This window comes from Nannospalax galili, unplaced genomic scaffold, assembly GCF_000622305.1.
Source record: "Nannospalax galili isolate Female #2095 unplaced genomic scaffold, S.galili_v1.0 scaffold381, whole genome shotgun sequence".
Classification (NCBI taxonomy): domain Eukaryota; kingdom Metazoa; phylum Chordata; class Mammalia; order Rodentia; family Spalacidae; genus Nannospalax; species Nannospalax galili.
In genome coordinates, this window is record NW_008347312.1 from 2,460,187 (window position 1) to 2,484,956 (window position 24,770).

Below are 24,770 nucleotides of genomic sequence, written 5' to 3' on the forward strand. Positions count from 1 at the left end.
GTATGTTGAGAAAAGTATCTTTCAGCACATTGTAGACTAGATTGATTATATAAACTGTTTTTTGCATATTTGACCAATTAGTTTCTCTTCTAAGAATTTATTCTCAGGAAATAATTACTAATGTGCTGAATTTTAGCTGCATTTTCTATTTATTATCCCAATATGTTTATAACAGTGAACTATGGGAAGTAAGCTAAGCATCAGAGAGTAAGAAATCAAAACAACAAATTATGGTATTCATTGTAAGACTTGTCCAGCTATTTAAACTGTTTTAACACAAAGAATCTCAGTTTCTTTGCTGCCTCTGGACTAGAGCACCACTTGTTTCAAAAAGACTGAAACAAAACAAAACAAAAAACAAATGGGCTAGAGAGATGGCCCAGTGGTTAAGTGTATACTGTTCTTGCATAGGACTCAAATTCTGTTCCCAGCACCCAGTTGAGTGGCTCATAGCTCTAGGGTATCCAGCACTTTTTTCTGGCCTACAAGGGCATCCGCACCCACATACATAACCCCCAACCAGAATACACATAGTATAAAAAATAAATTGGATCTTAGGGAAAAAAATATCCAACCAAACGAAAAAAAACAAGGTATGCAGAACCTGAGATGCTGTAGCTGAGGTTGCCATTTGGCCTCCACATGCATGTACACATAGGAGGGTATGCATCCCCCCACGTGATCGCCTACCAAAGATTTTTTTGAGAGGGAAAGGTGTTTTTGAAAAGTGTTGAGTGGAAATGGTTGCAAAATAGGATATGCAGAATAATTTGTTTACTATACATGTATGTATTCACGTGTATCTGTGTATGCTTATCTAATACTAGTTGGAATATGAAATACTAGTTGGAATTCTGGAATTACTCACTGACTTTTTTTCCCCTTCAAGCTTTATATTTTTTGGATTTTATAGAATATATAGGGGTGTGTGTGTGTGTGTGTGTGTGTGTGTGTGTACATATACATAAATATAAATATGGACAGCCCTTTTGAATTGGTAATAGTAATAGGTATCAGTGGCTTTGCTTTTCTGATAGGTGACTGATGTGGTTGAAAGCAGGAATTCTTTGACTGTGCAGGCCGTTTTTGGCCCTTCCACTTTTGTCAGCTGTGTATCAGCAGTCAGCCTCCACCATAGGCCTCTAGGAAAAAAGTTGGTAAAGACTGGAGAGATGGCTCAGCAGTTGGGAGCATTGGCTGTTCTTGTAGGGGATCCAGGTTTGATTCCCAGCATCACAGCTAGCAACCATCTGGGGCTTCAGTTCCAGGGGAGGCCCGTGCTCTCTTCTGACCCCCTTAGACATTACACTACATGAGTTCACTTACATACATGTAGGCAGTGCACTTAAACACATAAAATAAAATAATAAATAATAAAAATAATTTAAAAACTGGTAACTGTGGGCTTAGTGGATCTAGATTTTCTTTATAAAGAATTAAACACTAAGAAGTTGATTATTTACCATGTGGCAAATTTGAGGCCTACTTAGAAGCCATGTGACTAGAAACCACATCTATGTTTGTGGTCATTCAGGTACCCCTTTGAGCTATTGGGAGGCATCATCCATCAGTTTTGTATTTGATTCTTTCCCTTTTGACTCATTTCACAATTTCCTTCCTGGCCTTTTACTTAAATGTAAAAATCTAATCTCATCTTCAACTAGCTACTTTTTAGCTGAACTCAGAGGATGGTTAAAAAGTGAACAGTTTGTGTAGTAATTGGGTGTTTAAGGCTATAATCAGGTAAACCTCCTGGATGGCAGATATCCATAGGCTATCTGAAAACGGAATTAATGCCTAATCTAATGAGAGGTTTACCTTTAGTGGGTCTAATGAGGTGTGCCATCCTAAGGAAGGAAACAGCTGCATACATAGCCAGAGATGAAGAGTTGAGCAGGCATGCCATTTTTATAGCAGCAAGCACAAATCTAAGACAGCCCTCTAACTTTAAATGAGGAGTGTCATTGGGAAAACTGGCATGGAAACAAAAGGAGAGGCTGTTATGGTTTGAATATGAAATGTCCTCCACAGGCACATCTGTTTGAACACTTGGTCCCAGCTGGTGGGCACTGATTTGGGAGGTTGTGGAATCTTTGGGACTGTGGCTTAATTAGCAAAAGTTGGTCTCCCGAAGGCAGGCCTGGAAGGTGATCTTCACTTTGACTGTCTAGGTCCTCATCTACCAAGTTGTGAGGAATTGCTGCCTTAGATTCCTGCTGCTGCTCATAGAGCCTTTCCTACAGTTACGGACTGTGTCCTCTGAAACAGCCAAAGTAAACCTTTCATCCCTTAAGTTGCTTCTTTAGATATTTGGTCACAGCAACTAGAAAAGTAATTAATGTAGTGGGCAACCTAGAAGTCCAGTGCCCTTCCTTAATCATGCCCCCTTTGTACATAAGTGAGTAATTGGGCCTGCTTAGAACAGATGTGATAGAAAACAACCTCCCATGCTTCCCCCCCCCAAAAAAAAGTTCAGCTGTAGGCCAGTGATGAGAAGGCCCAGCTTTGGTTATTTTGAATGGATATGTAGCTCAGTTCTAAAGCCTAGAACTCCCCCCGCCCCCCCCCCAAATTTTTTTTTTCATAATTTGTTGTTTGGGAAGTTCAGATGGTATGTGTATGTGTTGGCTTGGTTGTATTTGCCAGATAATGTCTGGGCTAGCCCAGTAGTATAGTTATGTACTGCTTAACAAAGGTGATATATTCTGAGAAACATTTGATTAAGGGTTTTTGTCACTGGTTGGACACCATAGAGTATACATATATTTGCTTGGACTGGCCCATTCACTTTATGTGGTATCTTGGTGTAGTCAGAGGACATGGTAAACATGAAATGTATGAACTTGCTGTCAGTGGCACACTGCATGCTGTTTTATGAAAACCTTTTTTAATTTGCTTTTTTTTTTAGAAAAGGTCTCACTAGGTAGCTCTGGCTGTCCTAGAACTTGCTATATAGACCAAGCTGGCCTTGATCTCAGAGGTTGTGCATTTCTGCTTCTTAAGTGCTGGGATTAAAGGCGTGCCCCACTTCTCCTGGCCTATAATAACCTTTTGTAATAATACAAAATACAGCATTTTAAATATATAACCCAATAACATAGTAGTTTATTATCAATTATTACGTACTGTACATAATAGTAAATGTTTTGAGCTTTTATACACCTGACACCATGTGGGCTTATCTATATCCACATTGCCATGAACATTCTCCACATTAGGGTGGCTGTGATGTCACTAGGAACTGTATTACAATCTTATGGGACTACCATTGTGACTGTGGTTCATTACTGATAGAAACATCATTATACAGTGCATGATTATATTTGAAGTGTGACACTTAAGGTACAATGAGAAAAGAACATGCGAGCTGGAGAAATGACTTAGTATTGTAAAAGTACTTGATGCTCTTGCAGAGGACCAGGGTTCAGTTCCCAGCACCTACATGGTGGGTCTATAACTTCAGTTCCAGGGGATCCAATGCCCTCTTCTGGCTTCTGTGGGCACCTGCATGCATGTGGTGCACTTAAATGCATGCAGGCACTCATACACATAAAATAAAAATAAATCTTAAGAAATGACTTTGTACTGAACTAGCTGTTGTTAGTTATGTGGCCCAAGATTATTTTATAGAAATATAACCAGGCTATATATTTCCTTTTTAAAGCATTTTCTCTTTCAAGCCTCTTTCCTTTTGTACTTTAGAGATTGGTTGGTGTAAAAAGTCCTAGCCAACTCTAACTGGAGCTACTGTTTTAGCTTGCTGGTGTGTAGGGCGTTTTAGGGTGAAAAGATAAAAAAGCATGAACATAGAAGCAGACGGGTCCTGTTTGTTTTGGCAGTGGAAACGGCTTTCCCTACCAAGTAGCTCTGGCAAGACCTAATCTCCAAAGGTGATCTGTTAAGCCCCAAGCTCCAAGTCAGAGCAGTAACCTCAGCATTTCCTCTTTATTGTCTCTGTAAGTTTCTAGAAGTAATTTACAGTTGGATGCTACCTATTTTCCATATTTTGTAGGTTACTCAGAATCTGCAGCTCCTAGGTGGGATTAGGAGTCTTGTGGTCTTGCTCTCTAGGGCCTGGAAGATGGCTTCTTCCAGCACAGTTGCTTTAGCTCCTGGCTGCTAGAGAAAAATGGAAGATTTCCTGTACTCATGCTCTCTGGCCTGCGGTGCCTTCATACTCAGTGAGAAATAAAAACGTGCCCAGCTGGCTCTATGAACTAAGTTTAGGTGGACATAGGAAACCTGGCTTTCTCACTGCTATTATTTGGGCATATTAGTGTCTTTCGGAGGCTTCTTGCTGCAGACTCTAGATGGGAACAGAATGTAGGAGTGGATTGGCTTCATCCCTCCTATCCAGGCAGCCTCAGGGCAGCTCTCAAATGCCTTGCTAACATTTTTTTTTTGGTGCAGCATTCACTTCCAGGTTTTTAGCTACTCATTCCCACGGGGTGGTTCCTTAGGTGACAGGCTCCCTATCAGCAGCCAGTACAGAACTCCTCTGAACAGCCTTCTTGGCCCAGCATGTGGCAGCAGAGAGCCAGCTTGTCCTGCTTGACATGAGTCAGGGTCTATTGCTGACCTTGAAGAGCCCAAACTAAGATGGAAAAGGAAGACTGCAATCCCTGTGGTGTTCATTTCCCCTTGTTCAGCTCAGAGTCGCTTGGTTTTTCTCCTTTGGGGCTTGGCTCTGATAGGTATGAGCAAGAAGAAACACAGGAGCCATTCATTAGGGAGTCAAAGTGGATGCCCTTAGAAGTTTCTAGATGTAGAACTTTAGCCTCTTTAAAAGCCAAAAGGGTGAAGGTAGCCCCAGCTTTTTAGAGTTTAGACAAGTCCAGACCCATTGCTTTAATGTTGGCGTCACAGAAACTGAGAGGGGCCAAGCAATTTGCTCAAGGGCACACATTGCTTATGGCAGTCTCAAATGAGAGCACAAGCCTATGCTGCGTAGAAACTCAACCTCTGGAATACACTCACGTATTGATAACTACCTTTTTCTTCTTGGGGCATCGTCATCTCCTTAGGGAAGTAGCATGCTAAGGCACATGTCATACAGAACAGTGGTGACCAGTGATGGAGATCAGAGAGCAGAGTCAGATGGCTGCCTCAGGCCAACGCCCTTGAAGTCTACTTGCTTCTTCTGTTTATAAAATGAAGAAAATATTATCTTACAGGATTACAGAGACTCAAATGTCATGAGTCACGTTAGTCTTGCCAATAAATGTATGTAGTATGTGTGTGTTAGTATGGGTAGGTGATGTATGTATAGAGGTCTGTGTCAGGTGTCTTCCTCATTCTCCACCTTATTTATTTATTTATTTATTTATTTATTTATTTATTTTTATTTATTTTGGTCTTTTTGAGACAGGGTCTCCATGTAGCCCCAGCTGTCCTGGAACTCACTGCTCAGACCAGGCTGGCCTTGAACTCGCAGAGATCCGCCTACCTCTGCCTCCTGAGTGCTGGGATTAAAGGCGTGCACCACCATGCCCGGCTATTTTTATTTTTTTAATTTTATGTGTATGAGTGTATTGCCTGCATTGTATGTGTGAACTTGTGTCGTGCAGTGCTCAAGGAGGTCAAAGGAGGGTGTCGGATCCCCTGGAACTGGAGTTACAGATAGTTGCTGTCATGTGGGTGCTGGGAATTGAACCTGGGTCCTCTGTAAGAGCACTTAGTGCTCTTAACCTCTGGACCATCTCTCTAGCCGCTCTCCGCTTAATTTTTTGAGACAAAGTCTCTCACTGAACCTGGATCTCATCAGTTCACTTGGTCAATTTACCAACTAGGCCATCTCCCAGGTCTCTCTAATGATTTTTATTTTTATTTTTATTTTATTTTTTGGTTTTTTTGAGACGGTCTCCCTGTAGCCCCACCTGGCCTGGACTCACTATGTAGACCAGGATGGCCTTGAACTCACAGAGATCCACCTGCCTCTGCCTCCTGAGTGCTGGGATTAAAGGCATGCGCCACCACACCCGACTTCTAATGATTTTTTAAAATACTGTTATTACTATGTTAATAACATGGACTAATAAGCATATTGACCATCTCTTTCCATTTCCTGCTCATGGTCATTTAAGGACCAAAAGAGACCTATCGCTCAGGGCACATCTTCTCAGAAGTCTGGCAGACTGGCTTTATTTCCCAATCCTACTGAGTAGTCATAATTAAGGAACTTCAATTTTGGGTTGAGCGTGGAGTGCATACCTTTAATCCCAGCAGGGATACAGAGGCTAGCTAGCCCCAGGAGGCTAGCCTGGTCTACAAAATGAGTTCCAGGCCAGCTAGGGGTACATAATGAGATCTCTCAAAAAAAGAAACTGGAGTTTCCTAATGTATAAAATTGATTACAGTCTACTGCTTAGACTTTGTGAAAGTGCTGATGTATATGAAATGAGTGGCCCCAGGCCCCACAGTTACCTTCCTCAGTCCCCCTCACCTTTCTTTGCAGTTCTCTCTCCCGGTTTCCTGCCTCCGTTTGCACCAAGTCTCAGGGTGGTGTTAGCCCTCTACTGTGGTTCTGCTCCACAAGAGGCAGTTCTCTCAGCAGTTGAGAGTGGGACCCTTGAAGACAGCCCTGTCTGATTGGTAGCTCATGGAACTGCCTACAAGATAGGTGTAGCTTCCTAATTTCCCCCCATGGAGCTAGAGTATCTTTAGGGACCACAAGCCTCTGGAGGTTGCCCTTTGGGCCTAGCAGTGTCTGTTCCAGGCCGTGGGGCTGGGGCTGAGCAGGCAGCCAAGCGTATCCTCAGGAACAGCAGCTAGGGCTGGCACAAAGAAAGGGGATTCTGGAGGATGAAGTGCAGAGAAGGGAGGGGAGGAGGCAGAAGCAGCTGGAGCTGAGGCTGAAGGAGAAAAGCTAGAGACTGATCTTAGTCCAGTATCAGCTGAGCAAAGTTCCCATCTGGTAAATACCCAAAGCACTAATGGCCCAGGATAGGTTTCCCTAGTTTGTGTGTATGTGAGTGCCTGCAGCCCCCGTTTTTTCCTGCCTTTCTCCCATGTCTCCTTCTTTTGGCTTCATTTATTCCATCTGTGCCACTTAGCTAGAGCAGGAGAGAGTCACTTACTGTGAGGACACACCTGAATTGCTATAACAGATCTGGGCTGGCTAGTGAGTGAAGAGCACTTCCTAGGGTAAAGGAAGCTTGTCTGTCACTGACTTTGTGATAGCAGTAATAAGAATGATTATGGAGGTGGCACATCACTGAATGCTTTCCATGCACCAGCTACTGCACAGAGCGTTTTACGTGGATTATCCCATTTTCTGTGCTCTACAGCCCTCTGAGGTACAGTGGGATGAACTGCTGACACATTCAGTTAATCGATGCCATCATTGTGATTCAAGCCCAGATTTGTCTGTGCTCAACCTATTAATTATTGTGCCGTTTTCTCCCTTCTTAGGCTCCTTGACCTCAGTGTGCCGCTACTTAGTTTCCTGTAATATTTCAGAGAGCTGTGTTTACATATAGCTGTTATAATATGCTAGCAAGTAGAAAGTGATACTCATTATGAATAATTCCATTATTTTGAAAACTTGGCATTGGAGTGCCCAGATTGTGCTGAGGCTCTCAGCAGGTGGTGGTGGGAGGGAGCTAGAGAACCACCTAGAGAGATGCTACCATTAACTCTGAAATTGTCTAGAAAGCTAGAGATCCTGCATTTTGCAGACCTCTAGACTTAAAGAGGAGTCTGGAACTAGCTGAAAGCTTGTTTTAGGTTAGGTACAGGGCATGACCAACAATTTAAATTGTTCACCAGGCACAGCAAATACTCAGCTTGATTTTATTGAGGATCAATCACATGGAAGTCCTGTCCTATGGAGAGTTTGATCCTCCAAGTTGGGACAGGCAACTTCACCTCCTGAGCCATCTCTCCAGCTTGTGAGATTGTTTTTGAACAGGACTTGAGTTAATAACTCTGTTGGATGGGGCTGGCTATATGTGTCAGGTATCCTGTCTGCTTTTCCTGACTGATTGTGTTTGATAGCTGTGTGTGGCAGATGTGGGAAATTCAGGTTTCCGTTAGAGTCAAACACTTAGCTAGTTAGAGTAGGACTTCAGTTTCATAGCTGGAGCTTTACTATGCTGGCATGATGAAACACAAATTTAGGGTGAATGGACTAGTTCTAGTACCTGTCTCTGGTGGGGCTGAGCCCAAGGACGTCACACTTTCTGGAACGATGGCAGCAGGGCTGGTCTGCCCTGGCCCCAGAGAAGGCAGTGATGATACCCTTGACCACTAGGTGCAGACAGTGTGCTATTCTCTATCTAGTGGCTGATGGTTAAGATTTGCTGTTGTTCTGGGGTTGCTTTAAATAAAGTTGCTCCTGACTCAGTTCCCATTTCTAGTTTTGCTTTCCCAAGGTGCTTTGCTGGAGGTGGACTCAGTAGTACATACAGGTCCTAGTTTTTTGAGCTAAATACACCAAGCTGTTTGTTCTGATCTTAGATAAATTACTGTACTCTGAGTCTCAGCTTCCCTGTCTTAAATGGAGTTGTAGAGAGGAGGATACTCGAGCTAATGTCCCTAAAACGCTTAGCATAGAGCTTGGCGTCTGATCAGATGTTCAATAATTGATGACTGCTATTATTAACAGCTCAGTGAGGCCTTTGACTTTTAAAAACTTGAGGTTCTTCCAGCCTCAAACACAGGAATTGGGCACTGTGAATGGGCCTGGAAAAAGCCCAGGGAAGTTGAGGAATCAAAGAGGCAGCCCTTGGAGCAGCAGTGGTCAGGGACTTTACTTACCACAGACCTGAAAATACTAGTTTCTGACTTGAGAACACTCCACTCCACTCCACTGGAATGGGGACCTTTCAAAGAAAGGAACCAGAATGGAAGAAAGAGCTGACCTTCTTATGATTGGTATCTGTCCACATTGATTTTCCTCTCTTTCTCTGTTGGGCATGTTAAAAGCCTTCAGGTTTCAGCTGGTTCCGTTGTGTGAGGTCATCAAAAGATGCTCATACATGGAGGTCTGGCGGGGTAAATGGGATTTAGGCCTCTTTGGGAGTTCCATCTGTTCTGCCCTTACCTGCAGGCCTAGGCGCCAGGCTTTGAAGGCAGCTGCTGTAATGAAGCATCTGGCCAGTGGGGGTGGGGTGAGTGGCCTGGGTAGGTGAGTCAGATGGAGGCCAGGAAATCCTCTTATCTCACTGGGTGCTGGGCCTCCCTCAGCTGCAGGAGTTGAGCAGCAAACCCTGGTGAGTCAGCTAGCCTGGGAATTAGAATTGCCAGTCTGTGAGCATGTGGGGTTTGTGTAAGTTTGGGCCTTTTGTTTCTTTCAGCACTCGAGTCTTTAGAAACACAAATCTGGAAAGCAGACCCTCCACATGCTATAGTCCTTCTTGTTTTGAGATAATTCTGCTTGAACAGTTGCTCCTCTTGTATGATGGTCTTCCAAGAATTAACCCTTGCCTTTTGAAATTTGAATAGGTTGTGCTTATGGCTTACTAGTTACACCAAAGCACAACAGACCTGTAAAAACCATCCTGAATCTGTCATTTTCACAGCCAAAGCCCTTTTAAGGGTTTGCATTTTTGCAGCCAATTCAAACAGTTCTTTGGAGGGCATGTGTGGACATGTCTTTTTGTCTCTTTAAGGGCAGAGACTAGGACACACCCTGATAGGCGTCTGTAGTAACTGTAGGAATGATTCCGGCTTAGTTTTAAACTTGGACACTCACCGCTTACTCTCAGAGAGAATTCCTCTTGAAGATAACTCCCCATTTATCCAGGCCCTGTTTGGAGGAAGCTGCTGTTGTTGCTTTTTTTCCTTCCTTCTCTTTTTTTCTTTAGGTAAAATTTCAGACTTTAACTTTGCCAGACTCTTAAGAGCTCTAACTGCATCATGAAGGCACATAAAAGCTCCCTAAAGTGGAAAGGCCCATATGGGATTGATACTGATCTTTGTCTGGTGTCTGCTTTCTGACTCCTGGTCCACATTTCTTTTAACAGCGTGATTTTAGTGGCTGCCATTATTTTAGCTGTTGGTAAAATTTTGCAAGTACTAAATTGTGGTTTTTTTTTAAACTATAGAAAACTAGTTGAAGGTTAAGTGAATGGATAGTATTAGAGAAGTTGCTTCCTTTTTGCTCACAAATTTCTAGCATTTTATGTGAAAACTTAGTTACTTAACAAACTCATCATTGGGTTTATTTATTATTTATCTGGCAGTTATCTACCATTTAGAAGTTATTTTGGGCAAGTCAGCCATTTTTTAAGAAGTTAGAGACGTACCCTGAGATTGGGAAACTGCTTGGCATAGGCTCCATATGGGTGGGTGGAGGTGGAGGTAGGACAGTACACCTATTGTGTGACATAGGCCCAGGAAGGAATCTGGAGAGATCACACAAATTTAACTTTGCCTTTGGCTAAGCCCCTGCTTGTAGTCTTGATGTCGTAATCCTTTACCTTATCATTAGACCATTATGAGATTACAGGTGGCTTGGATATGGCCACTCCTCCCTATTCCAACAAAATTCAGCTTGGAGAACCAATGAGTTTTCTATCAGGCTTACTTCTAGAGCACAGGTGAGGGGTGACCCTAAAACAGCTGCAGCACTTCAGAATCCACCCACCTCCATGGATGAAAACATCATGGAAGGTACAGTGGAGTCTACTTTCAGTTAACCTTCCATTTATATATTCTAGCATCTCCCAAGATCACTTGCAGCTAGGGGAGGGCAGGAAGGAGTAAAGGCTGCAATCCCAGATGTGGGTCCAGTGACTCTCCCCACCTCTTCCTCCTAGGGAGTGTCACCAGCTCCATCCATTACCGTTACCATAGACTTAGCTACCTCTGTATTGTTCTGTTCAGTTAGTTGCTATGGCTACCAAGCCAAGGCAATTTCTACTCCACGATGTTGGTCATATTATGCTGGGAGAAAAAAGTCACACCATGACAACTTTCTTAAAATATGAAGGTATAGGCATCAGGAACTAGAAGATGAACCTTATGTTTATATCTTCTGGCTTAGCCCAGGTCCAAATACCTTCCTTAGGTGAAGGCAAAGTTGGCAAGATATATTTCCTCTGGAACATTCCTGTTAGAACTGTAGTCTTTGAAGCATTCTGCAAATAAATCAGCCCCTTGTAACCTGTGCTACCTTAAAAATTCTAGGAATTTCCCATATTGGTTCTCCATATGTTCCCTGGCTATGGAGCTGGCTTACCAGGGAAGAAATGGTGAACTGGGAGTATCTCCTTGCTCATTGTCAGCTCAGTGAAATAATGGTTGCCACTGGTGGGACTGTATTGGAGTAGTGTGTATACCCCACTCCTGCCTAGAGGTGACAACTGTGTAATTTCCTTCTAGGTTGGCTGGCTCCTCTAACTGATGGCATGTTGAAGTACATGGGCCAGTGGCAGCGAGGGCATCTGATCCAGAGGGGGCCACTTTAGAGGCTAGGCCACCACCACCATGGGCCAGTGTGTCACCAAGTGTAAGAATCCTTCATCAACCCTGGGCAGCAAGAATGGAGACCGGGACCCCAGCAGCAAATCACATAGCAGGCGAGGAGCCAGCCACCGTGAGGAACAGGTGCCACCTTGTGGCAAGCCAGCTGGGGATATCCTTGTCAATGGGACCAAGAAGGCGGAGGCTGCCACTGAGTCCTGCCAGCTGCCAACATCATCTGGAGATGCTGGGAGAGAGTCTAAATCCAATGCTGAGGAGTCTTCCTTGCAGAGGTTGGAAGAACTATTCAGGCGCTACAAGGATGAGCGGGAGGATGCAATTTTGGAGGAAGGCATGGAGCGCTTTTGCAATGATCTATGTGTTGATCCCACAGAATTTCGAGTGCTGCTCTTGGCTTGGAAGTTCCAGGCTGCTACCATGTGCAAATTCACCAGGTTAGTCACAAATTCTTCCATGTCTGCAGGTGAGCAGAGGAGGAAAGAAATTACCATTGGCAGTAGAACCAGCTAGGCTAGAACTTGGGGGCATAGAGCTTGGGTGCAAGTGATCCCCTTCCTTTTTCTAGCCATTTTCTCTAAAATTTAAATGTACTAACCTGAATTCTGCGTCTTTTCCCAGAGAATCCCCCTAGACTTTCCAAAGGGATTAAATAGTTTACCATACACCAGTACTATAGAGCTATTGAGTAGGATCTTGATAGGTAAGACTCAGAAATTTGAATGTACATAAAGCTTCCTGTTTCTGTGTGTACACTCCTGTTTTTATCTCATACAGTAAAGCTTTTGCTGGATTCATAGGTCACATTTGAAGCATATCACATTAAGAGGCATCCTGAGTAACAGAGCATTGACCTTCTTTGCTGGAGTTAAATGAGTACTAAGCAGTGTGATCACTGTTAGGCTGCTGCTCAGCCCCACTGATGGCTCAGAACTTGTCTCCATGCCTTTACACTCAGATTGACTCATTCAATACTTATCTGTCATCTGCCAGGCACATAAGTGTATGTAGAGTGAGTGCCGCTGGGGATGTACCTCTACTAACCACTCTGTGAAGCCAATTGCCTCTCTTGGCTGTTGCCTTCAGTCAGGCTTGTGTGCAGCAAGGACAGCTGGTTCCAGTTACCAAGCAGCAGTTGGACAAATTGTCGTGGTCATGTATCCATATTGAGGTTGCTTGTGTATATAAGGACATGGCAAGGTCACAGCAGGCCATGGTTTGCAGAGCAGAGGGTTATGAGTAAGAACTGACTTTAAAATTCAGCTAATTTATATGATGTCCTAGGTAGGCCAGATCCCTTGCCTCTTCAGCAACTAGAGCAATCCTTGAGATGGTCAGTATGAAACCCTGTCATAAACTGAAAAGTGCTTTATACATGTTAAAAAATATGTGGCTGGGAGTGGTGGCAACATGTCTGTAACTCCAGCCTGCAAGACCCTATCTCAAAAAAATGAAAATACAATTTAAAAAAAATGTTTGTCTGTGTGTGTGTGTGTATGTGTATGCATATATATGAGTGCATATGTGCCATACTATGCATGTGGCGGTCAGAGGACAACTTGGAGGAGTTGGCTCTCTCCCTGTGGGTTCCAGGGATTGAACTTGGGCTCAATAGCCCCCATAGCTTGTTTTTAATAACACAGCTATCCAGAATCTTTACTTTCACAAGCTTCCAAACATCCTATAGAAAATCAAAAGGGAAGCAGGAAGCCTTCTGTGCTGGAGGTAGAAAAGCTTGTAGACTAGTCACTTTTGCAGAGTGAGGAACAGCAGGCCAGGGAGTAGGCAACTTGATTTGGGAAGATGCGTAAATGCACGAATGAACCGTTATGAACCACCTACCATATGTTGGGTATAGTTAGAAACCATAGTCTTTTCAGTTAATTGAATATATAGCCTCACTAAAGCAAGGCAAGTGCTTGTACCACTGAGCTATATTCCAGCCCTCAAAGCCACATTCTTAATCATTCTGGTATATCGTTTCATAACATGTGATGTCATTTACAATGATTGTGCCCTTTTCTTCCTGTTGCAGGAAGGAGTTTTTTGATGGCTGTAAAGCAATCAGTGCAGACAGCATTGATGGGATCTGTGCACGGTTCCCTAGCCTCTTAACAGAAGCCAAACAAGAGGATAAATTCAAGGATCTCTACCGGTTTACATTTCAGTTTGGCCTGGACTCTGAAGAAGGGCAGCGGTCACTGCATCGGGAAATAGCCATTGCCCTGTGGAAACTTGTCTTTACCCAAAACAATCCTCCTGTATTGGACCAATGGCTAAATTTCTTAACAGAGAACCCCTCGGGGGTCAAGGGTATCTCCCGGGACACTTGGAACATGTTCCTTAACTTCACTCAGGTGATTGGCCCCGACCTCAGCAACTACAGTGAAGATGAGGCCTGGCCGAGTCTCTTTGACACCTTTGTGGAGTGGGAAATGGAGCGAAGGAAAAGAGAAGCAGAAAGGAGAGGTGCACTCAGCTCAGGGCCCGAGGGCTTGTGTCCCGAGGAGCAGACTTAGTGGCTCTGTTCCAGGAGCAGCAGCAAGATCTCCTGCTGCCCTGCAGCCTAGCTAGGAATTGAACCTTTCTGGAAATTATTGAAGATCCGGATATTTTCTACTTTACACCTTTCTCTGCCTTGTATTTGAAAGGGCTCTAAAATGCTGTATCATGTTTTAGGCACTTTCTTCATTTTTTGGTTATTTTTGGTTATTTCTTTTGGGGGGGGTGCATCCCCCAAAATATTTGAACCTGGCTACATGTTGTGTATCTGTTTTTGAAGCATTCAGATAGAATAAGCCTGCCATTTCTTGCACAAATTAGATTTGTTTTGTTTTTGTGGGGGAGGGTGTAGGCCTGGGTGGGGGGAGTGGGACTGTTAGGTTGAATTAACATTACAAAATGATACAGTGCCAGATCTCAGTTTTGCATATTGTTTTTCAGGGCAGGTCTGTACTGTGTGTAGTGCTGTTTACATGGTTGAATTTAGGTTGTAATAATTATTTTTAAAGATTTACACAGATCTGAATAGCAATGTTAACTGTTAACCACATTGCATTAATTTCCAGACAATTTAGAGCTCTTGGAGAGCCAAGGCCAGTCAAGAGCATTTGCAGTCTGGTGATAACCCCCATTTAAGCTAAGTTATCCAAAACCCTGATTTCCCTCACTTCTTGCTCATTCCTTCTTTGACTATTGCATTTCATGTTTAATTTATCCATCAACATGCTGTACCTGTCAGTCAAGTGAGCAGTTTGTTTTGTTAGAACACATTATACTGAAAACCACTTAAGCATTGAATGCAGAGAAAGCAGTGCTACCTCAGTTGTGCTGGAAGTAGACTTCGTTGATAGTTTTCTTTCATGAAGTTTCTGTATTTTCATGTTGTAAATGGAAGTACTTTTTTTTCTTTTCATTGTTTGCCTTGGAGCCAAAGTTTCCGTTCTGGGAGGTCAGAAAAGTGTGCCTACTGGCCGACTGACTTAAAAAGAAAACTGTGGTATGGAGCTCTGCTTGAAATTTTTTTTTTTTAATTTTTTTTTTTTGTTGTTGTTTAAATATCATCAGCTTACTTGTCTGGCAAGTGCAGAAGCCTGAGGCTGGCCTGAACTCTGCCGAACAAATTATCAAAGTGTATTTAAATCATTAAATGTGTGCCCTTTCCCTTTTTGCTGCACCCATGTTGTCACTTAACCCCCAGGAGTTATTTATTATCTTTTTGTTAATGTCAAGCTCATTTGGGGTAATGTGATGACTGTTTAGGTTTACATGACCCTCTTCTCCTTCCCTTGCCCCCAAATGTGTATATATACATATATAAGATATGTATATATTTTACCTATATAAAATATATATATATACACATATATGTATCTATATTCCTTTGTTTCTTTGCCTGCTAAAACTGGCCGTAAGAGGGAGTTGCCTTCAACCTGTAGTTGCAGAAGAGTGCCAGAGAGCATCACAAGGGAGGTTGTTGTATTTGAATTTGGGCCGTTTTCACTAAAGAGAACATGAACTTGCGAGGACCCAGTTCTCTAGACTCTACGCACTCACTCCACAAGGCCAGCTTTGGCCAGACTGCCACTGGGGCCTGAGAAGCTGACTCTGTCCTACTTGGTTTCAGTAGAGGATCCTCTTGATATTTTTCCATTTAAAAAATATCCTCAAAAAACCTGTACTGGAAAGGTGGGTGGCAGGAGCTTGTACAGTTCAGCTTCCAACACTTTGGAACAGAAAAAAAAAAAAAAAGGGAATCTTTTAATAAAAACTTATAAAAATATTTATATTCTTGAGCTAATGAAAATTTGTCTGTTAAATATTTGGAATTTTCTCCCTTAATTAACCTCTACCCCAACCCCAGGTACATGTTTCTCAGCCTGGGTAAAAATTGCATGTTTTGAGTTCCTTATTCATAGCCTTAAAGCTCTAGGCTTCCATCTTTACAAAGATGGTTATTTAAGGAGCAGTCATATTTCCTAAAATTGGTATTGACATAGGGAACATTTCGATTTTTAAACCTGGCAGTTACCCCTTGTAGAACAGATGAGAAAGCTGAAAATTGGCCACAGGCTAACAGTAGTGCCGGGACACCGAAGAGGCTGTCAGGCCAGATGTCTCACTTTCTTCTAGCTTGAGTAAGACAGTCCTTTCATGAGTATCCAGTGGCCCCAGCAGCTGTCGTTGGGACATCCAGATGCCCTGCCTTTGCTTCAGACAGCTTGTAACTCCCACTTGTTCCTCAATCTGGATTAGGTAGAGGCTGAGTGAGAGAAAAGGCAGCATGTTCCCAGCCAGGTAAGGGCTTCTGCCCCACATCAGAAGGGTATTATGGCAGAGAGGTGCCAAGAGGCAGAAGCTGCCACATTCTACTTTTAGGTTCACTGTAGTGGGTAGATTTGAATTATTACTGAGCTCCACCCACACCCACATCCCCGCAAGAGCCATTTAGAAATTATTTGTGGTTTTATTTTTTAATACATTGTTGAGAAGCCCAGCAAAGAATTTAGGACCTCTTCTGTGTATCTCTGGGCCAGTGCTTTATTCTTGTTTCTTGCTTTTTGCTTTTTTTTTTGCAAAGAGATTCCCAGGGAGATGTGTGTAAAGTTTGTAGTTAACACTTCTGGGAAACAAAAAGCCTCTGTTTCACTAAACCTAGAAGCAGGCTTGCTGCTTGTTGGGTGGATGAGCAGTGACTGGAGGCCAAATGTTTGCCACTCAGGTAAGCCAGCTTTGGGACACTAGGTGATACAGGGAGATGCAGGTGTGTGGGTGCCATTTGGAAGTTTTACAACATCTAAGGCTGACTACAGAAACAATTTGTTGGAAAACTGTTGGTTTTGTGAAACGACTTTGTGAATCTTGGTGGTATTTCTTTAGTAATTTATTAGCAGGCTGGTATGGAAGGTTTATTGCATTCTTTCCCCCAGCCTTGCCAAATTTGAATGTATCATTCTTAATGACACTTCGCTGTACCTTCTAGTATTGCCTCAGCAGCTCTCTTCTGATCATGGCATTTGTGCCAATGTGTGTTGGTCCAGATGTCTGTCTGTATCCATGTGATGAGGGAAGGAAGAAAATTTTCCAAAGCTGGCTGAAAAATCTAAATTTTCCCTGGCCAAGTGAAATACAATAGAAAATGTACACGGCAGTATTTTCCATACTATTGGATGGTCCCAAAGGGACCTCCTAACAAAGGATGAAGGTGCACACAGTATTAGTTTGAAATAGGACCATCTCCCAGGGACGTGGTCTCTGGGCCTCAACAGGGCTACAGGATGTGGGACAGTGTACTTGCACTAAACATGGGTAGGAAGTTGCTGAGATACAGACTTGTCCAAATTTACAAAGCAGAAGATGTATATTTTGGACTGTATGGTTCTTTTTTTTTCAAGTGCAGCAGGTAGGCCTAGTTACATCAGGGCTGGAAGAAAGCTACTGCTAAGGTTTGGTGGCCTTCTTTTTTTTGGTATTTTTTTAATTTTTATTTTTTTGTTGTGTATGTTATGTATAGCTAGTGATGACTTGAACATCTTGGTAACTGACAAAGGTCTTCCTTGGAGGACCCAAGCAGTATTTTGTTTAAATGGTTGAAAGGACAAAGTTACCAAAATGTGTTGATTAGGATTTATTTGAAGACATGTGACATCAATCCTCATCCTCACAATCTCGTTCCTGAATTTCATAGAGGGTTCTTACTACTCTCCTTCAAAGTTCATTCCTATGGTAAGCCGTAATTGCAGCCCATACCCACTTTGACCTGGTCCAGAACTACATGCTAGTGAGGGACACAAAGTACCCCCCCCCTTTTTATTTTTTGAGACAGCTGGCCTAGAACTTGCTGTGTAGACCAGGCTGGCCTCAGTTTCATAAAGACCACCTGATTCTGCTGCCTCCTGAGCGTGGGATTAAAGGTGTGTGCCACCACACCCATCTTTCCCCCTTCTTTTAAAAATAGTTTTAAAAAGTTATGTTTTGCCTCTATGTATGTACATGTACCTGTGTCATGCAATGCCAACAGAGGCCAAAAGAGAGCATCATATCCCCTTGGAACTAGAGTTATGGCTGGTAGTTAGCCACCAGGTGTGTCCTCTGCAAGAGCAGCCAGTGCTCTTAACCACTGAGCAATCTCTCCAGCCCCTCACCCACCTTTTTGAAAGATGATGCTTAGGCGCTAGTTGCAGAAGCTCAGGTGATTTGATTAGCTCTGAAGTGACCAAGCTCTGATTCAGGTATTGGAGCATCATGTTACTTCTTGGAAACCCAGTCTGCTCTCATAGACAGCTACTTCAACCATACATCTTAAGCATCACCAAAAGAAGTCATGAAGCAGCTGCTGTTTTTCCCCAGCACACATGTTTTTGTTGTGGAAGAAGTATCCTTCCTCTAATCCTTGTCCCCAATCCTCAGAATCTATGATCTTCCCTGCTGCACTAATGAATAAGTAAGGTTTTAGGTTTCAAAGAGGGAATGTGAAGCAACAGGCAAACGGGGCTTGGATTAATTGGTTCAACATACATCCTGTCTTAAGCTGCTGAGGTGATTAGTCCATTGGTCATGTGACGCTCCACCTTTGTGGATCCTTCTTGGTTGGTGACTAGCTTATGTTTCTTGAGGTTGTACAAACATGACGAAAGTCAATACTTTTGTATTCTCTGCACTGTTGCACTCTCCAAATAGCCCCTTGATTAACGTGTTACACATTTTTGTCTTTGATGTCTACAGTTTGTTTTTTGTTCTTAATTTGAAGGTTATCTGCTGTTGGATTCAATAAATTTGTTTACCTGACTTGGTATTTCTGCAGAAAACAAAACCAAAAAACCCCTTTATTTATTCTTAGACAAATTTTATCCACTGGGAACCTCTTCCAACATGAAATTGGGTAATAGCTTGGGAAAATAATCAATGTAGGACAATCCCTGCTCTAAACACTGCTTGTTGGCCTCCCTCCCATGCAAGCAACCTTGATGGGCTCTTTGTGGTTCCAGTACTTGCAGGAAACATCGAATGAATGCATATAGGTCCTCTACTGGAAAAGTCTTTTTTACCTTAAATAACTGAATTCCCATGAGAAATTAAAAGTAAATTTGAGCCTTGTGTTGAATGCACGGCCCTAACAGGTCTATCCATTTTGTAGTGATTAAGACAGGTGACAAACTGATCTGGCTTTAACTGTCAAGTGTCATTGCTCTGTGGCCTTTGGCAAGTTAGTGAACTTATAAGTTTTCCTTTTCATTTGTAAAATGAAGATTAAGAAAAAGTATTTGAAACACCCATGATACCTCAAAGTGCTCAACCAGATGCTCTCAAGTTTCTCCAAAAAAAATATTAGGAGGCCAGGCGTGGTGGCGCACGCCTTTAATCCCAGCACTGGGGAGGCAGAGGCAGGCAGATCTCTGTGAGTTCAAGGCCAGCCTGGTCTACATAGTGAGTTCCAGGACACCTGGGCTACAGGGAGACCCTGTCTCAAAAAAGACCAAAAAAAATTTATTATTATTTTTATTTTATGTGTATGAGTGTTTTGCCTGCATGTATGTCATGGCTACATTTGATCTTTCACTGCTCCTTGTCCACTATAAGGTGTTCAACTTCCATTCTGCCGAAGGGGGGGTGGTAAACGGACATGAACCTTGAGGCCTCCCTTTGCTTTAGAAGTCTTGGTATTGGAGACCAGTTAAGAACCTTAGCTTCCTTCCTGGTATCTTCTGTTTATTGTCTGTGTTCAGGAATGGTACTGACTGAGCCATCTTGCTCCTTTCTCAGATGGAAGTACTACTAGTGGTTCCCCAGAGATCCCCAGCCTCTAGGTATCTCTTAAAGACCAGTAAATGCAATTGTGGTGGTTAGATAGGCTTTTTCTTTTCAGTTGCAAAGGGTTTAGTAACCTTGGCTACACTCCCTAATTAGGGAGAGGTTTCTACAGTTTCCTGTGAACTGGAATTTTTTCTTTTAAGGTCAAGGTCAACACCTGGAGAAGAGTTTAAGGAAATGGTACAAGGTTTGTGTGTTTTCTCTTAGAGCATACCTTCAGAAAACATGTAGCTAATACCCCACCTCTACACCCCTCCCACTCACTGTCTTGTTTCTCTTTTCGTGTTTTGTCCTCAGACCAAGTACATCCAGGGACTTAACAGATTTGGTAATAACAAAATAGAAAGTAACAGACTTGGATGTGTGTACAGGGCCTGGAGTTATTCAGAATGATTACACACTGCTGTATGGATTATAAGCAGATAAAAGTACTATTTTTAATGAAATGATTGGCAAGTAATTTTCATAGAATTACCAAATGAGCTTATCTGCATGTGGAATAAACTCACTTCTACCAAGCAAGTGCCAACAGTGGCCCAGAAGGATCGAGGAGTCACTATCTCTCCTAGCCTCTCCCATCAAATCTTCAAAGCAGATGGCCGAATTGGCACTGAAAGTCATCCCTGTAGCTCTAGGGTTTGACTCCTACTGAAAGGCTACGATTGTGAAGATGACAGGAGCCCGCCTAACCTTTATTTCCTTTCTACATGGGCTACTGAAGATGCCCTGTCTTAAAAAACCTACAAAACACCTATGTGGAATCATTCTTTGTAATGTTCTGGCCTTGAGCCAGTGTCTTCTCAGGACTGAGAAGTCCTAGTAGAACACAGCATCAGTAATACAGCCAGCAGCAAAGCTCCATAATGGTTATTGGGGTATCCATGGTCACTGTGGTCTTTTGGATGCTGCTGCTAAAATTGCTAGCATGTTAAAACAGAGTACTATTGCAACACAGAAGAAAATATGGGTACCAGCTCTAGTACATGGATGGCCTTACAAATTATAAAAGCAAAGGTAGATAATTGGATAAATTTATCTACATACATGGGGAAAGTAAGTATGTGCCAGGAAGAGTAAAGATTAAATCATAAGAAATAAAAACTTGGCAGTGGATATTTAAATTGATCTCTAGATCAATCAGGACTTTATAGACATAAAGGCAAATAGAAATCACAGCAGAAATGACTAAACTACAAAATTTACATACTTTAAAGAGCCAAGTAGAAGCATTTTTGCAACTGACAAAGGGGCACTGTTTATAAGCCCTTAAAATCGATATGGACAGTGAGTTCCAGGCCAGACAGGGCTTATATGGTGAGGCCCTGTCTCAAACAAAAACTCAATTCATTATGGAGGGTCTGTGTGGTGGCTCAGTGGGTAAAAGCACGTGTTGCCAAGTATGATGATGATGATGACCTGAATTCAATCACTCGATCCACACAGTAAAGGAGACCTCCACCCAGTTTTGTGACACAAGCGCACACAGACGCAGGCAAAATCAATGTAAAAATTTTTTTTAATATGGAAAAGTAGTTGATTTCCCAACAGAAAAATAGGCAAAGGATACATCCAACTCAAATTACTGGCAAAAAAGAAACTGAAAAAGTTGGAGTGTCAATCTAAATGGTTCTCAAGTAAACTAAATATAAAAACTTTTTTAACCTATCATACTGACAAAGATTTGAGATAAATCCGTGCTGGCAAAGAGTAAAATCCTTCTGTGGTTAAAAGAACAACTGTTAATATGCCTTAATCCAATAATTTCAGTAACTTTTTAAATCATTTTTTATTTTATGTGTATGCATGTATTGCCTGCATGTAGGTAAGTGTACCATAGGTGTCGTGCAATGCCTGCAGAGGACAGAAGAGGCTATCGGATCCCCTGGAACTGGATTTATGGACAGTTGTTTGCTGCCATGTGGGTGCTGGGATTCAAACCTGGATCTTCTGCAAGAGCCAGTCAGTGTTCTTAACCGCCGAGCCATCTCTGCAGCCCTAATTTCAGTAATTTTTTCCTCACAGAAATACCAAGTATTTACAGAAACATAATTAGCAGTATCATCTGAGAGCAACTTGTGTCAACAAAATAGTGTTTTAGAAATTATGAGAAGTATCAATAATATTACCATATTAGGTAGCTATTTAACAACTGAATAATGCCAGAAAAATCTGATAAAAGCTTACAAAATATTGGCAGTCATCAATTTTGGGTGGTTAGCTGTGACTTGAATTTTTCAAACTTCTAATGGCTTTCCTATTTTATAGTTTATTTTCAAAGGGGATAAGGAAATAGCAGATGTGGTTGAGTATTCTGAATAACCCCCCAATATGGTCAGAGGGCCCAAAATGGATTATGTTCAAAACCTAAATCAAGAATCCTATAAAAAACCTGTGGAGTTGCCGTTTTCCCCTAAAAGACACTGCTTCTCTGGCAGCTGCCTTGGCAGCTCCGCACTGGCTGCCTAGAAGGGTGTGGGAGGAAAAATGCACAAACGCACTTAGGAATGGAATGTGTGTTTTGCAACAGGCCAAGTTGGCAGTTTTGGTTTCCAAAAGGTGGGAGCATCGGCTGGAAGAACAGCATGTACAGACTGAGGTCTCAGAGGCTTTGTGGGTCAGGTCCGTTTCTACAGTGTTCTGGAGATGGGGCCCAGGGAGAAACTCTCATCTATCCAGAAGGAAATGGCGTTGACTAGTTGAGCACTTACTCTGAACTTTTCCTAATGGAATCTTCATAACTTATGAAGTAGGTACCAATTTCCCCATTTTAAACAGTCTTAACAAGGAAAACTGGTCACAATCTACTACTGTTGTCATTCTCTACAAACTAGATCTTTGAATTCTCAGAGCAATCCATAAAAGTATGTGTTTCCTCAGTTTTTGGAGCTGCGAAAATGCATTCAAAATGCCCCCAAATGCCCAGGAACAGAGCTGAATGGAACAGGCCTGTCCATTACCAAGGAACCTCAAGAGGTAAATATCAGTTGGGCCTCCACTGCTTTAAGAGCTCAGCTGGCAGGGAAGCATGCTATCTCAAGGCCTTACAGCTCACCCTGGCAGTACAGAAGTTCCTTCCTGACAGAGGGAGTCCAGGTAGCAGTGTCTTTGGTGCTTGGTTCCACTTAGGGCCAGATCTTTAAAAAAAGCTACATTTAATGGATTAAAACATTACTCTAAATTTCAAATTTTTTTTTTTATGGTGGTAAAAGCAATGTATGCTGAGCTGTTTTTGTTTTTTGTTTTGAGACAGGGTCTCACCATGTAGCCCTGGCTGGCCTGGAACTTGCTATGTAGACCTTGTAGACCAAAGTGGCCTTGAACTCACAGAAATCTGCCTTTCTCTGCCTTGAATTCTGGAATTAAAGGTGTACAACACCACACCTGACTTTTTCTCCCCTTCAATCCTGCTTCAAACAACAAAGCATCTTGTAAAACTCTGATTTGCCAGTTGTACTAACTAGAGAGAAATGCTGTTAACATTTTTGCACATAGCCTTCCAGGTCGGTTCCAAATCAAAACTGGACTCAAAACTATACTACTCTATAGCCCTCTAGACATAAATATGTTTTATTTGAAATATAGTTCTATAAGATACTCAGCATCTCTATGCCTGGACTAATGTGTATCTATCAGATTTGGAATTGTGTGCCTGTTCCTCCATCTCCCTTAAGTACTGTTAACAGTGTGAGAGTCACTTAAAAAAGCTAAGCACTGTTTTTTTCTTAGTTTGCGGTTTCCACTTCTCAAGCGGTGAGCTGGTGTGGTGGAGACACCTTCTGGTAAAGAGTGGTGCTGCAGCTGCATCTTAAGGAACAAGGGATTCCCAAACATGGAGTTAGCTGGAAGTAGGTTTTTTGTTTCTTGGTTTGATTTTTGAGACAGGGTTTTCCTGTAGCCCCAGCCAGCCTGGAACTTGCTATGTGTACCAGGCTGGCCACGAACTCATAGAAATCCATCCGCCTCTGCCTCTTGAGTGCCGGTATTAAAGTCGTATGCCAACACATCCAGCAGCAAATGGGTCTTGAGGGCTGATTTAAAAGCTAAGTCTCCCACTCTCCTCTTTCCTGTACTTGCCGGATTCTCAGTAAAGCCTTTTCCCCTTTAGTTCTATAACAGCTGTCACTAAGACAACAGTTTATCCTACAGAAATTTGCTTCTGATGATAGTACAGCTTTGACAAACAAACTGGATGGGTTTCTCTGCTGAAGTCCCTTCTCTTGGTCTTCTCAGTTTATGCCACTTACTGGTAGTGCTGTAGGGATTAGCACCTATGTAAGTAAACTGCTTGAATTTTAAGAATTTATTGAAAATTTACACATGTCAAATACACTTTAGCTAGTATACCAACTTTCTACCAAAGCTGTCTGCTGGATGGGGAGGCCTGACCTCTCCAAGGCTGTAGTCTAAGCACCTTCTCCACAAAGGGCACTTTGAAAGCGGTGGGTAGAGTCACATTCCCATGCTTGGGGTGTTACTTTCTTCTTCATCTTTTATTTTCATCAGTCCTAGGCCAGGGTGTGATCCAAAAGCACTGCAGTAAATAAAGAATGAAGGTAGGTTTTTATCTGTAGGGTTCAAAGTAGTAATATACTCCTGGAATAGAAGAAGCATGTTTTCAAGTTAGTGTGTACCACAGGCCAAGAGGCAGGCAGGTACATGGAAAGCTGCCTGAAGGTAGTTTAATAAAGGGGCTGGAGCAGTGGCTCAGTGGTTAAGAGCACTTGCTGTTCTTCTAGAGGACCCGGGTTTGATTGCCAACACCCACATGGCAGCTAACAATCATCTGTAACTCCAGTTCCAGGGGATCCAACACCCTCTTCTGGCCTCTGGGCATTGCATGCACATGGTGCACTTACATACATGCAGGTAATACACTCATACATATAAAAAATATTTTTAAAAAGAAGCCTAGCCAAATTCTAGCTTTGTTGTTTAAGAAATATAAGGCATATTTCAACCAAGCTTCATTTTTTTTCAACTATAAAATTCTAAAATGTTTAAATTACTATCTCACAGGGCTTTTTGAGAGCTACAAA

The 24,770-nt window shown here is 42.5% G+C and overlaps 2 protein-coding genes across 9 annotated transcripts in view; one reads left to right on the forward strand and one right to left on the reverse strand.

The window, feature by feature from the left end:
• Dcun1d3 (defective in cullin neddylation 1 domain containing 3) overlaps nt 1–15,706 on the forward strand; it is a 42,641-nt gene extending 26,935 nt beyond the window's left edge. For all 7 annotated transcript variants that reach the window (XM_017800817.2, XM_008843849.1, XM_029568639.1 and 4 more), the window contains 2 exons: nt 11,326–11,861; nt 13,460–15,706. In XM_017800817.2, the coding sequence (XP_017656306.1) occupies nt 11,431–11,861; nt 13,460–13,943 (915 nt within the window). In that variant the 5' untranslated portion in view covers nt 11,326–11,430 and the 3' untranslated portion in view covers nt 13,944–15,706. The remainder of the gene's footprint in view (nt 1–11,325; nt 11,862–13,459) is intronic.
• A 5,928-nt stretch (nt 15,707–21,634) lies between these two features.
• Nucleotides 21,635–24,770, reverse strand: part of Rexo5 (RNA exonuclease 5) — a gene marked incomplete at its 5' end in the record, with an annotated part of 37,907 nt that continues 34,771 nt past the window's right edge. For both annotated transcript variants that reach the window (XM_008843848.3, XM_017800821.2), the window contains 1 exon segment: nt 21,635–24,265. In XM_008843848.3, the coding sequence (XP_008842070.1) occupies nt 24,184–24,265 (82 nt within the window).